General features: G+C 58.4%; 1 protein-coding gene across 1 annotated transcript; it reads right to left on the reverse strand.

Annotated features, from left to right (window-relative positions):
* Positions 1 to 96: 96 nt before the first annotated feature.
* Positions 97 to 9,766, reverse strand: LOC117639695 (the record flags this gene model as incomplete). The annotated part of the gene is made up of 9 exons (XM_034375571.1): positions 97 to 1,240; positions 1,417 to 1,588; positions 1,657 to 1,871; positions 3,892 to 3,970; positions 6,332 to 6,563; positions 6,679 to 7,014; positions 8,170 to 8,562; positions 8,631 to 9,022; positions 9,391 to 9,766. Coding segments are annotated over 9 exons (2,541 nt in total), but the record flags the coding sequence as incomplete, so codon positions are not given.
* Positions 9,767 to 11,261: the final 1,495 nt, after the last annotated feature.

Here is an 11,261-nt window from a genome sequence, read left to right on the forward strand (position 1 = left end):
TCTTTTCAGGAGCGTCGCGTCGCTGTGCCTTCGAGCTGTTTTACATTTTGATAAGAATGGGGCTCCTGATCGACCAACCAAACACATTCGACGGGCTTCTCTTTTTTTGTCAGTTTTATTAAAACATTCATAGCAGTACAACGCAGTACAATTTTCACAGAGGCGGGTATAAATAACACAGCAGGAATGTTCTCATGGCACAAGTAAGCTCACACGCACGAATAATTTACATTTAGTCATGTTGCAGTACAAAATTATGGGACAAAAATAAAATACATCTCACCTTAACAAAACGGTTACTGTACTATCAATCCAAATTTTTGAGACGCGTCGGGATCGAGGATAATATTTTTCAACCGGATGCCTATGGTGGGCTTCTCAAAGACTTTGACAAAAACACATTCTGTCTAATGATAATATTTAAAAAATTAAAAATGCATGATAGCGAAGGAGAGCAGAACGTCTCATACGTAACGATAGCTGCATAATCTACAGGGAGAGCACGACTGATTTTTCCGAACACAATGCACTGGAAAAATTAATTAGAGAGGCGGCAGTTGTTGATGAGATCAGCTCAGCACTCAAGCTTGTTACCTTTCGTAATATCTCTAAGAGCAGCCATAGGACTTAATTATTTTATCACAATCATAAGAATAATTACCCCCTACTTAGGAGACGCGGGCCTCATGGGGACACACAAAAACGAGTTACTTTAAGTAGGAAAACGTGACGCCTGCGATACCCCACGCGCAGAGTATCAGTCACAGTCACAGGAAACGTCACTATCCCGCGCGCTGAGTTTGCCCGCCGCGCAGAGAGGGGCCGCCTGGGTCACCGGCAGCCAGCAGGGCGACTCAGTCCTCCGTTTCGACAACGATTCCCAGTGGACTTGCTCTACAGTTCGGCGTTGCGCACGGAGGAGCTGTTCCGGTAGTCGGACGAGAAGAGCGTGTTGGTGCTGGTGGTCTTGCCGCGGACGGCCAGGTGCAGGCGGCAGTCCGTCTGGATGGACGGGTTGGTGGAGTAGGCCGGCGGCGGCGGCGCGCGGCCCAGCCGCACCGCCAGCGCCCGCATCACCTTGCGCTTGAGCACGAAGATGGCGAAGATCATGACGCCCTGCAGCGCGTTGGCCGCGTCCGACAGGTAGAACACGGCGTGCTCGTGCGGGAAGAAGGTGGACACGATCTCCAGCACCCACGTCACCCCCATCACCACGAACAGCTTGGCGTTCATCTTGAGCCTGCAACAGCGAGAGGGGAGGCGCTCAGTGTCGGCACGCCGGCAAAACAAAACAAAAGAGTCACGATGCACCAGGGTCGAAACGGTTGCCCCGCCTAACCTAACCTTACCTAACCTAACCTCACCTCACGACTCTGGTGCATCGTGGGGATGGCCTCCTTGTGGTGGAATACTTACTTGTTGGAGTCGGCCTGGAACTTCTTGACCTTGCTCGAGTTGGGCGCCTGGTGCAGCCTGCTGATCTCACTCTTGATGTGCGAGTAGTTCTTGACGGTGAGCACGAACAGCACCAGGTTGGAGCACGTCTGCACCATCAGCGGGCCCACGAAGAAGATCAGCAGCGCGTAGGCTGTGGATTCAAACATACCAATCATACCAATCCAACCAATTTAAAACACTGCAAAAGAATACACGTACATTTCTCCCAGATGGGCCCCGACGACTCGGTGCGGAACCAGCAGGAGCCGTCGCCCATCTGCGGCCGGAAGAGGCTCTTGTCGTTGCCGGGCCACTGGTCCACGGCCACGCACGCCGCCAGGATGCCGCTGGACAAGCCCCACGCGTACGCGCAGTACCAGCGGAAGCGCCGCGACGCGCTGGACCTCTTGATGGCCCGCGACGACGTCATGCCCCTGCGGAACAACAACAACAACATCAGCAACAACACTTGGGGAACACGTCGAGTCGTGCAAATGAGGTGTGACCCGTGAAGTAGAGTGACATTCGTCGCGGGGGTAGAAGGGGTGGGAGAGGGCTCAGGTGATAGGGCGCGGGCAAAACCCAACGGCGCGGAAGGAACGCGCTGCGCGGAAGGGTTGACTCTGTCTCGCTCGCAGCGCCTTCATTAAATCCTCTGGAAAAATTAAGCGCACCGGAAAAACCGATTGATCGAATTGAACTCGAAGACAGCGTCCTCGATTATTTCGCGCGGCGCGGTGGCCGACTGTTCCTTGTTTGTGTGCTTCCGCGACGACTTCGGGCCCACGTTCTGGGCGTGGCAGGCGGGGCAGGGCGCGAATTTCGTTAATGAGTTGATTTAGGGCGTCGAGGCGGTCTCTAGGGCGTCTAGGGCTGACGGCGGCCGGGCCGACGGCAGGCCAGCGGGATCCGGTGTGTACTAGTGTACCGCCCAGGTAGCGCACCGCCGCTCCGCCGCTTGCCGAAGCGCGCCGTCAGGCTGGCCAGCTACGCCTCTCTGTCCCTCTCGCACCCTTCGCCCCATGAGTGCGAGAGGGACAGAGCGATCCCCGTTCGGAATCAGCCCCGCAGGTAAGCTAAACGGGCCATTTGGGTCAATTACTCGCGTGTCGTTGCTCGTGCTCATGAGGGGTCCTTCGCCGTGGGGTCCTTCTCCTTCACCGAGGGCCCCTCGGCGCCCGGCCGCCCAGCGTGTCGCCTCGTTGTGCTTCGGCGTTATGGGCTCCAAGGACGAAGGGCCGGCCTTCCTGGGGGGCATGCCGCCAGCCCTGCGGCAGCCCTACGGCAGCAAGGCGACCCAGTGTCCCTTCGCAGCGACCACGTTGTCGAATCCCGCGCGAGTATTTTTTATTTTCTTTTTTTTATCGGGCAACAGCTGGAAGGATGGGGTTATCTGGCTCGTGTTTGGCTCTGTGTGTGTGTGTGTGTGTGTGTGTGTGTGCGTGTGTGTGATTGCGGACGTGTGCGTGTGTGCGCACGCCTGTTGCGGCCAAAGGCCAAGGGAAAAGGGAGGGAGGGGGTGCACAAGGACCAACATTGAGCTGCGTTGAGCACGGCCAAGTGATAGCACAGTGCTGTCTCGGGGTTCCCCTCCCCCTCTCCCCTCCCCCTCTCCCCCCCCCTCTCCCCCCTCCCCCTCCCTCCCCGCCCAACCCTTCAACGCCACCCTTATCGCTGCTCGTCCTAATGCCGTTCATTTGTCAACTGCCATTTGTCTGCACTCACGTCGCGCGGACGGTCAGCGCCCTGCACTGCAAAAAGACTGAAGAGAGTGGAAAAGGAGGAGGCGCGGAGGGATGGCTTCAAACCGCGGTTCAGATTTAGCACGCTTCGCTTCTCCGGACTTGGCCCATGAGTGCGAGAGAGACAGAGCGACGAAAACGACTCTCAGTCTGCAGTTCCACGAATGCGGCGCCGAGGCAGACGAGTCTCGGCACAGAAAGGCTGTCAGTCGTCGCGGGGGAGGATCCAGGACCACCACACTCCAGAGGAAGCACCCCGTTGTTAAAAACAGTGTGCCCGGGACTCCACGACGACCCGCTGTCCACCGCACTGACAAATGCCGCTGTAAACTACACCGGCAAATGCGCGGGAACATGCTCCCACTCATGAGTGCCAGGAAGTCGACATTGTATTTCCAGGTGGCGCGTCATTTCGGAGAGAGCATTCGTGCCATCGTCGCGTCCACGCCCTGCGCCCTCAAGGCCGGCCGCGCGGCCACGTCCAGGGCGGAGAGGGGCGACAACTATTAGGACGATGAGGTCGAGAAGGGGGGAGGGGAGGGGGAAGGCAACCCCACGACGCCGGTGCCGGTGCGTGGTGCGTCCGAGCCGGTCCGAGCGGTATCGCAGAGACCTAAGGGGTTTGTCTCATTGAGCTCCACTCCCCTCCCTCTTCCTTCCCTCTTCCTTCCCTCTTCCTTCCCTCTCTCTCTTTATCCCTCTGATTGCTCACCCGAACGTTCTCCAAATGTCGAAGCACATGACGTTGAGCCACGAGAACGCCGAGAGGAACGTGAACAGAACGACGTAACCTGAAACAGGCAAAACAGACAAATATTCTGTTGAAAAATAGATAGACAAAAATTTTAAAATAAAACGTAATTATGTAAAAACACTTAAATTTTTAGATATGATTTTTTAGCAGATGATACCCTCACACTTGAAACATACTTAAAACTACTATACACATGAAGGTGTCAGCGTGCTTTTACTCTCGAGTCCAGAAACAAGTATTAACCGAGAAATTTGAAAGGGAAAATAAAAAAAAATTGAGCTCTACACCCCCTCCCCAGTCTTAATGGGGAGGCCTCCTGCTTTACTTCGGTGTTCGGGATGGGAACCGGTGCTATCAGGTACCTGGGGTTAATCCCGTCAGCGACCCAAGCGTTCGCCGGGGGACCCAGTAGGACCCCAAAGCTCAGGCAGCTGGGTGAGAGCACCCAGTACGAAGCTCTTTGAGGGGCGGGACGTAGAGTGAGACGACAGAGAGACAGAGAGAGACTCAGACAGAGAAGAGGTTTGGTGGGAGCTTCTTGTTTTCGTAGGGTTGGTTGTGTACCCCATGGTACCCCCACTGTCCGGCGCTCCCGTACCGAACATACAGCGTTTTAGGCCAGCTTCAAAGGACTTATCATCGCCTCCCCGACGAGTCAAGGAGGCACCATCCGCAACCACACACCGGATGGTCTGGATTGATGGATCAAATACTCCATCGCTCCAGTGCCGAGGCCAACCCGCCGAAGCGGATTGCTTTTTAGACACCCACAGCGGAGGGGCCAGGTGAATGTGACTCTGACCACTACGCTATCACGCTTGTACGTCTGGCAGCGTGTTGGACGACGGGTTTGAGTTGCAGTGGGAGGAAGGCGGTCGAAAAATGTAATGAAATGATGGGATTCGATCCCCGGACCCCGCCATCGGGATCACACGACTTTACGCTCTCGGCCACCACGGCCCATGATGAGGGGATCGGCGTGAGGTGGGTTCTTGACGCAACAGGACTCGACCGACCCGGTCAAAATTTCGCAAGAAGTTGGGGGAGTCGAACCGCCGACACCATCATTGGGAACCGACGCCTCTACTCCCTGGACCACCACATCCCATGCATGGAGTGGGCTCACGTTCACGGGTTTCAACCGCACTGGGTGAGGCAGTAAAATTAAATGGAAATATTTGTTAGGAGTCGAACCTCCGGCATGTGGGTCTGTTGCACACGGCTCCGCTCGGATGGCCTCGAACCACCACCCTTAGGATAGTAAGTCGAAAAAACGTATGTGACGCTGGTATTCGAACGCCCGCCCACGGTAACTCGATCCCACGTCTCTAACCTCTCGGCTATCACAGCAGATGTGAAATGCGACGGATCATCTGCTTTCATTAACGTTCGTTGAATGAGATTTTTTTATATCTTGTCGCTATTTCAGTGAGACGCGCGATTTTACCCAGCAGGGCGCAAAGTGCATTACAAATCGACACAAAGAACTGTTGTACACATGGATCTACTCCAAGAAGCCACACGCGTTTACACCCCACCTCGCCGAAGTGTAAACAATCGGCCGACCCCAAATAGCGGGGGAAGGGGGGAAAAGGGGGGGGGGCACTGACACGGTGCTCGACTTCGGCCAAACGCCGTACTCCAACAAGGGTTCGCGTCGAATTAGAATTCAAAGAGTGAAAATATTCTCGTCTCGATAAATCGCGCTCTATATTCTTGTCACCTTCAGCATGCATACTGATCAGCCCAGGCAAAAGTGCGTAAGCAACCCTCCCCCCCCCCCAAAAAAAAAACACACAAAAAAAACTCTCACACACACCCCTTTGCTGACACACACACACACACACGCACTTAAAACTGAGAGGCGAGGCTGCGAAAGACCTGCCAGTTTTCGCCCACTCACGATAGTAAAAACGCAATATAAAAAGGTTAGCCTTGTAAAATCGCCACTGATACAGACACACGCGCTAGCTCGCGCGCGCTCTCTATCTCTAAGTTTAGACTCGATCTGATCTCGGAGGGAGTGTTTACCGTGTATAAACGGTGCGCCCTTTTCGTTCGCGTCGTCTTCGCCTCGGCTATCCGATTAATCTTTAGTCTTTAGTAAGAACAGACGAACAAAACGCAAAAAAAAAAAAAAAAAACTTTACGTTTATTTTGTTTTTGTTTTTAGATTGTGGGAGTGTTCATCTTTGGTGAAGACCCGAGATCTCCTCGTCATTGATAAAACAGAAGTCATCAATAATTTTAACGATAGAGCAGGTATTGTTCTTGATGAAAAATTGATCAATCAGAGACGGGGCCCGGCTAGAGAGAGACGGCGTGACGTCTAGTGCGTGAGTGCGAGTGAGAGGTCCGAGCGGTTCCGCCTCGCAGCGCACTGCGTAGTGCTGCGTACCGATGATGGAGCAGAGGTAGTCGTCCTTCTCGGCGAAGCGCCACGTGAAGAGCTGCGTCATGGCGAGGCACAGGTAGGCCACGAGCAGGCTCGACACGTGACACATGAGGGTCTTGCCGTGCAGGTTCTGCAGCGCGGGCAGGCAGCAGTAGGTGGCCAGGGTGGCGGCCAGGAACATGCACGAGATGAGCAGCCCCACCGCGATGGCCAGCAGCCGGCCGCCCTCCTCCAGCTGCAGGAGCAAGCAGGCAGTACACTGGATGAGGTGCAAAATCTCACACAAAATACACTAAAAATCTGATAGTCATCGACAATAGCTTCTTGTTTGACTTGGTGTGCCGGCAAACCTTGAGCGGCTCGTCCGCGAAGCACACGAGCACGGTGACGTTGTAGACGCCGGGCACCACGGACTCCTGGTCGTCCATGCAGTACACGGTGGTGGCGATCTCGCGCCACCCGGTGTGGTACAGCGTGCCGAAGCGGTCCATGAACCACTCGTCCGTCTCGTCCAGGTCGTAGCGGTTGTCGGGGCACACGTTGTCCACGACGGACGAGAAGGTGACCTGCTGCGGCCGCTGGTCGCGGTGGTAGCGCTCCTGGGCCGCGGCCACCAGCTCGGCCGCCGTCTGCTCCCTGTAGCCCTCCGACATGTTGAGGTTGAACGGCGGCGGCGGGTCGTGCACCTGGAGGAGTGAGAGTTTTTCGTTTAGTTTGCAACTGTTCGGAGAGATTTTGGGGCTTAAGTGTAACTAACCCAGTGGTTCTCAACTTGGGGTCGCGAAAAAATTTTAAGGGGTCGCGGCGAGGTAGCTGGGGTCGTGTTTTGGGCCGATTTTAAGCAGCCACGGCGTCTGATCCGAGGCGGGCATTTTGCTCCCTCAACGGGCAATTGGTCTTTGGACCTTCCTTTAGCATGCCTTTGTTACGGAGTGCGATTATCAGTCTTAGTTTGGGAGCAGTATTGTCTCAAAGTTTACCAAAACGGTCAGAAATGTCTTTGAAAAATCGTGTTTTGGGCCTATTTTAAGCAGCCACTGCGTCTGACCCGAGGCGGTATTTCGTCCTCCTTCAACGGGCAATTGGTCTTTGGACCTTCTTTTAGCATGCCTTTGTTACGGAGTGTGATTATCAGTCTTAGTTTGGGAGCAGTATTGTCTCAAAGTTGGCCGAAACGCTCAGAAATGTCTTTGAAAAATCGTTGTGCCTGTTTTGGTCAACTTTGAGACAATACTGCTCCCAAACTAAGACTGATAATCGCATTCCGTAACAGAGGCATGCTAAAGGAAGGTCCAAAGAACAATTGCCCGTTGAGGGAGCAAAATGCCCGCCTCGGATCAGACGCAGTAGCTGCTTAAAATCGACCCAAAACATGATTTTTTTTAGACATTTCTGAGCGTTTTGGCCAACTTTGAGACAATACTGCTCCCAAACTAAGACTGATAATCGCACTCCGTAACAGAGGCATGCTAAAGGAAGGTCCAAAGACCAATTGCCCGTTGAGGGAGCAAAATGCCCGCCTCGGATCAGACGCAGTGGCTGCTTAAAATCGACCCAAAACATGATTTTTTAAGACATTTCTGAGCGTTTTGGCTAACTTTGAGACAATACTGCTCCCAAACTAAGACTGATAATCGCTTTCCGTAACAGAGGCATGCTAAAGGAAGGTCCAAAGACCAATTGCCCGTTGAGGGAGCAAAATGCCCGCCTCGGATCAGACGCAGTGGCATGCTAAAGGAGGGGTCCCGTGGGGTCGCGAAACTTTTCCTGGGGGTCGCGGAAATTTTTGGCTACAAATTTGGGGTCGCGAGCCGAGAAAGGTTGAGAACCGCTGAACTAACCTGCGGTCGCAGCGGGCCGCCGTCCGGCCGGGGCACGCAGCCGTGCGACAGCGCGAAGTACTCGTGGTGCGCGCAGCATTTCCGGAAGCAGCCGAAGCGGCGGCACACCTTGGCGTGGGTGGCGTCCGCGCTGGACAGGCACGCTTTCACCACCAGCGCGCCCTCCTTGGCCCCCTTGCCGTCCGCGACGCCGGCCTGCGCGCCGCCCAGGGCCTCGTCCACGCAGTAGTCGCCGGGCCGCAGCCGCAGCGTGGGGCCGTCGTCCTCCACGGCCATGGCCTCCACGTCCTCGGCGGCCGAACGCAGTGGCGTGGGCCTCACCGTCGCCATGCCCTGCGCGTCCACCAGGTGCTCGTCCCAGGGCAGCTCGAACACCGCCACGTCCAGCAGGGCCTGCAGCACCACGCTGGAGTCAGACTTCCCCCGGGCTTCCCCCAGCACCGCCACGTCGGCGTCCTCACCATGTTGTCGTAGCTGCGCCTGCTGTCCTCGTCCTCCTCTTGCTCGGCCAGGGGGCCGCGCGGCCGCTCGCAGTCCGGCAGCCCGACGCTCATGTCCACGAGCGCGGTGAGGTTCTTGTCGAACACCCGGGCCAGCAGCGCGGACACGGAGCGCCGCCGGTAGTCGGCCGGCAGCACGATGCCGGGCAGCGTCGTCGAGGCCTCGTCGGCGTCCTCGGCGTCCTCCGCCGCGCCCTCGCTGTCCGTGCACATGCGCGTCACCAGGTCGTAGGACTGGTGCAGCGGACAGCACTTGCGGAACGCCACGACGGGCACCCCGGGGAAGGGCGACGACGCGCGCAGACGGCCTGCTTGGGCTCCGCCGGAGTCCGCACTCCTGCCCACGTCGTAGCCTGCCACCGGGAGGAAGGTTACAGTGTCGTCAACGTATCTGGCCCTCGGAGGGCCTCTGGAGAGATTCAGCATTCGCACGCCGCGCGCGCTCCGGAAAGCGCCTGCGGGGTAGGCAATCCCGGGCACGGCCATGCACCACAGTGTAACGGGACGGCCTACCCAGCAAGGCGCTCTGGCCGCGAGACTTGTTTTTGCATTTTGTCTGAGCATTTTGTTTTAGATTTTCTCTGCCATTTTGTTTTCCGAAGCCTATTTTAGCGTCGGTATCACAAACCTCATTGACCTTGCCACACACAAAACAAAACAAAAACAACTCGCAGCCGCACCCAGATGGGCCTGGCGGGCTTGGCGGGCCCGGCGGGCTTACCGAACTCCGCCCCCTTGATGCAGGCCATGCCGGCCATGACCTGCCGCAGCATCTGCCCGCTGTGGTCCGTCTCCACCAGCTTGTCCACGCAGTGGGGCTCGTCGGGGTGCTGGGCGGGGTGCGAGGCGTTGCCGAGCAGCACGAGGTGGCAGCGCTCGCGGGGGCACGCCGTCGGGAAGCCGTACTCCCCCGCGGCCGCGCCCGCCTGCAGCGACCACAGGATGGAGGAGCCGGAGGCGTCGTCGCCGTCGTCCGGGATCTTGCAGGTGACCTGGTTGTCGCAGCCGGGCGCGTTGACACGGTACATGCTCAGCCCCGGCGGGCAGCACTTCCGCGCGCTGGTGGTCGGCGGCGGCGGCTCGGGGGCCACGGCCGCGGTGGCGTCCTCCGTCAAGTTAGCGAACACCTCGACGTCGGTGAGGTCCTCGAGGCCCGCGACCAGCGGCAGCAGCAGTAGCGACAGGAGCGCGGCGCCCGCCATGCCGGCCGTCGGCCTCGACGCCCTGCTCGCCCTGGACGCGAGTCCACGGCCCGCGTCGCCACACCGCGAAGCGCGCGCACTGGCCGCCAGGACGGCCAGGCTCGCCGCCAGGGCGGGGGCGGGGCAGCGGCAGGGCGGACCAGGGTGGAGCAGCTGTTGCTTCTCCGCGGCGCCGCGCCCCGCCACGCCGCCCCCTCCGCCCCCACCGCCGCAGCCTTGTGTGCCGCCTTTGTGGGCGCCAGGGGCGGCGGAGCAGGCCGTGCAGGCCGTGATGCTGACAGCTGCGGCGCGGGGCGTGGCGGCGCGTGGCGGCGACGACGGAAGGGGTGGCCAGGCCCCCACTACTCGCGGGGCTGCATGGCGGCCGCGGGGCGGGGCTGCAAGCAGGGGTTGAGAAGCACAGATGAGAACCGCTACGAAATGACCGCCAGGATCGGGCCCAAACTCCCGACAAAGTCCATTCGTTTGTGATTAAAAGACGCCCCCTGTCCGCGGACTGCTTGCTTGTTCTGCAGGCCCAAGGGCGCCCTTCCGAGTACCGCCCCCTCCGCCCCCGCCGCCCCCGCGTTGCGAGAAGCCGACAATGACCCTCGCGTGGTCCACGAACCGCACCAAGGCCCCGCAGGCCCCACGTCAGGACTGCGGACTGATTCCGAACGGGGGCTGCTGTCGGCCAGTCTCGCCCCACGAGTGCAAGAGAGAGCCCTCTCGCTCGGAGGCAGCGTGCAGGACACGCAGCGGGCGCGGTCCTCGGAAGGGCGGCAGAACAGAAGAGGAGGATCGTCGGGGCGTCTCAAATGAAACACAGTGGTTCCACAGAATGGTTCTACGAAGCCGCCGTCACGGCGGCCGGCCAATTAGTTGGCCAATCCGTGATTCATCAATAATCCGTCCGATTGGCGATTGGCACCTAGATACCGCGGGCCTTCCGGCACCGAGCCGCGCCGCGCCCGTCCGGCCGATCAGCGCGTTCCGTCGCTCTGTCTCTCTCGCACCTCTGCGGGCCGCGCCGTGAGTGCGAGAGAGACAGGCGCTGCGCGGAATCGCAGCGGTGTATACTTATTGACGGGCCACTGGGAGTGGCGTTCTGGCGGCGCCTCTGTAAATAGGACGGGTCCTTCGTCCTGCGGCCCGCGCAGCACCGCGCGCAGACGGCCTGTCGCCTGTTTGCAGTAAGATATCGAGTTTGATCGCCGCCAACGAGGAGCGGGTATAAAAAGACACCGACAGGACAGGGGGCTCAGGGACTCGCGTCAAGGAAAAAGGGCGCCCCAGCGGGAATCGAACCCACGTCCACGTCGTTGCGGGAGCGGGACGCGGTCCGCCTGGCCGCTCGGCCACACGCCTCCCCACGTGGTGAACGGACACTTCGACTTCTAATTGAGGCGCA

This window comes from Thrips palmi, unplaced genomic scaffold (assembly GCF_012932325.1).
Source record: "Thrips palmi isolate BJ-2018 unplaced genomic scaffold, TpBJ-2018v1 HiC_scaffold_11, whole genome shotgun sequence".
Taxonomy (NCBI): Eukaryota; Metazoa; Arthropoda; class Insecta; order Thysanoptera; family Thripidae; genus Thrips; species Thrips palmi.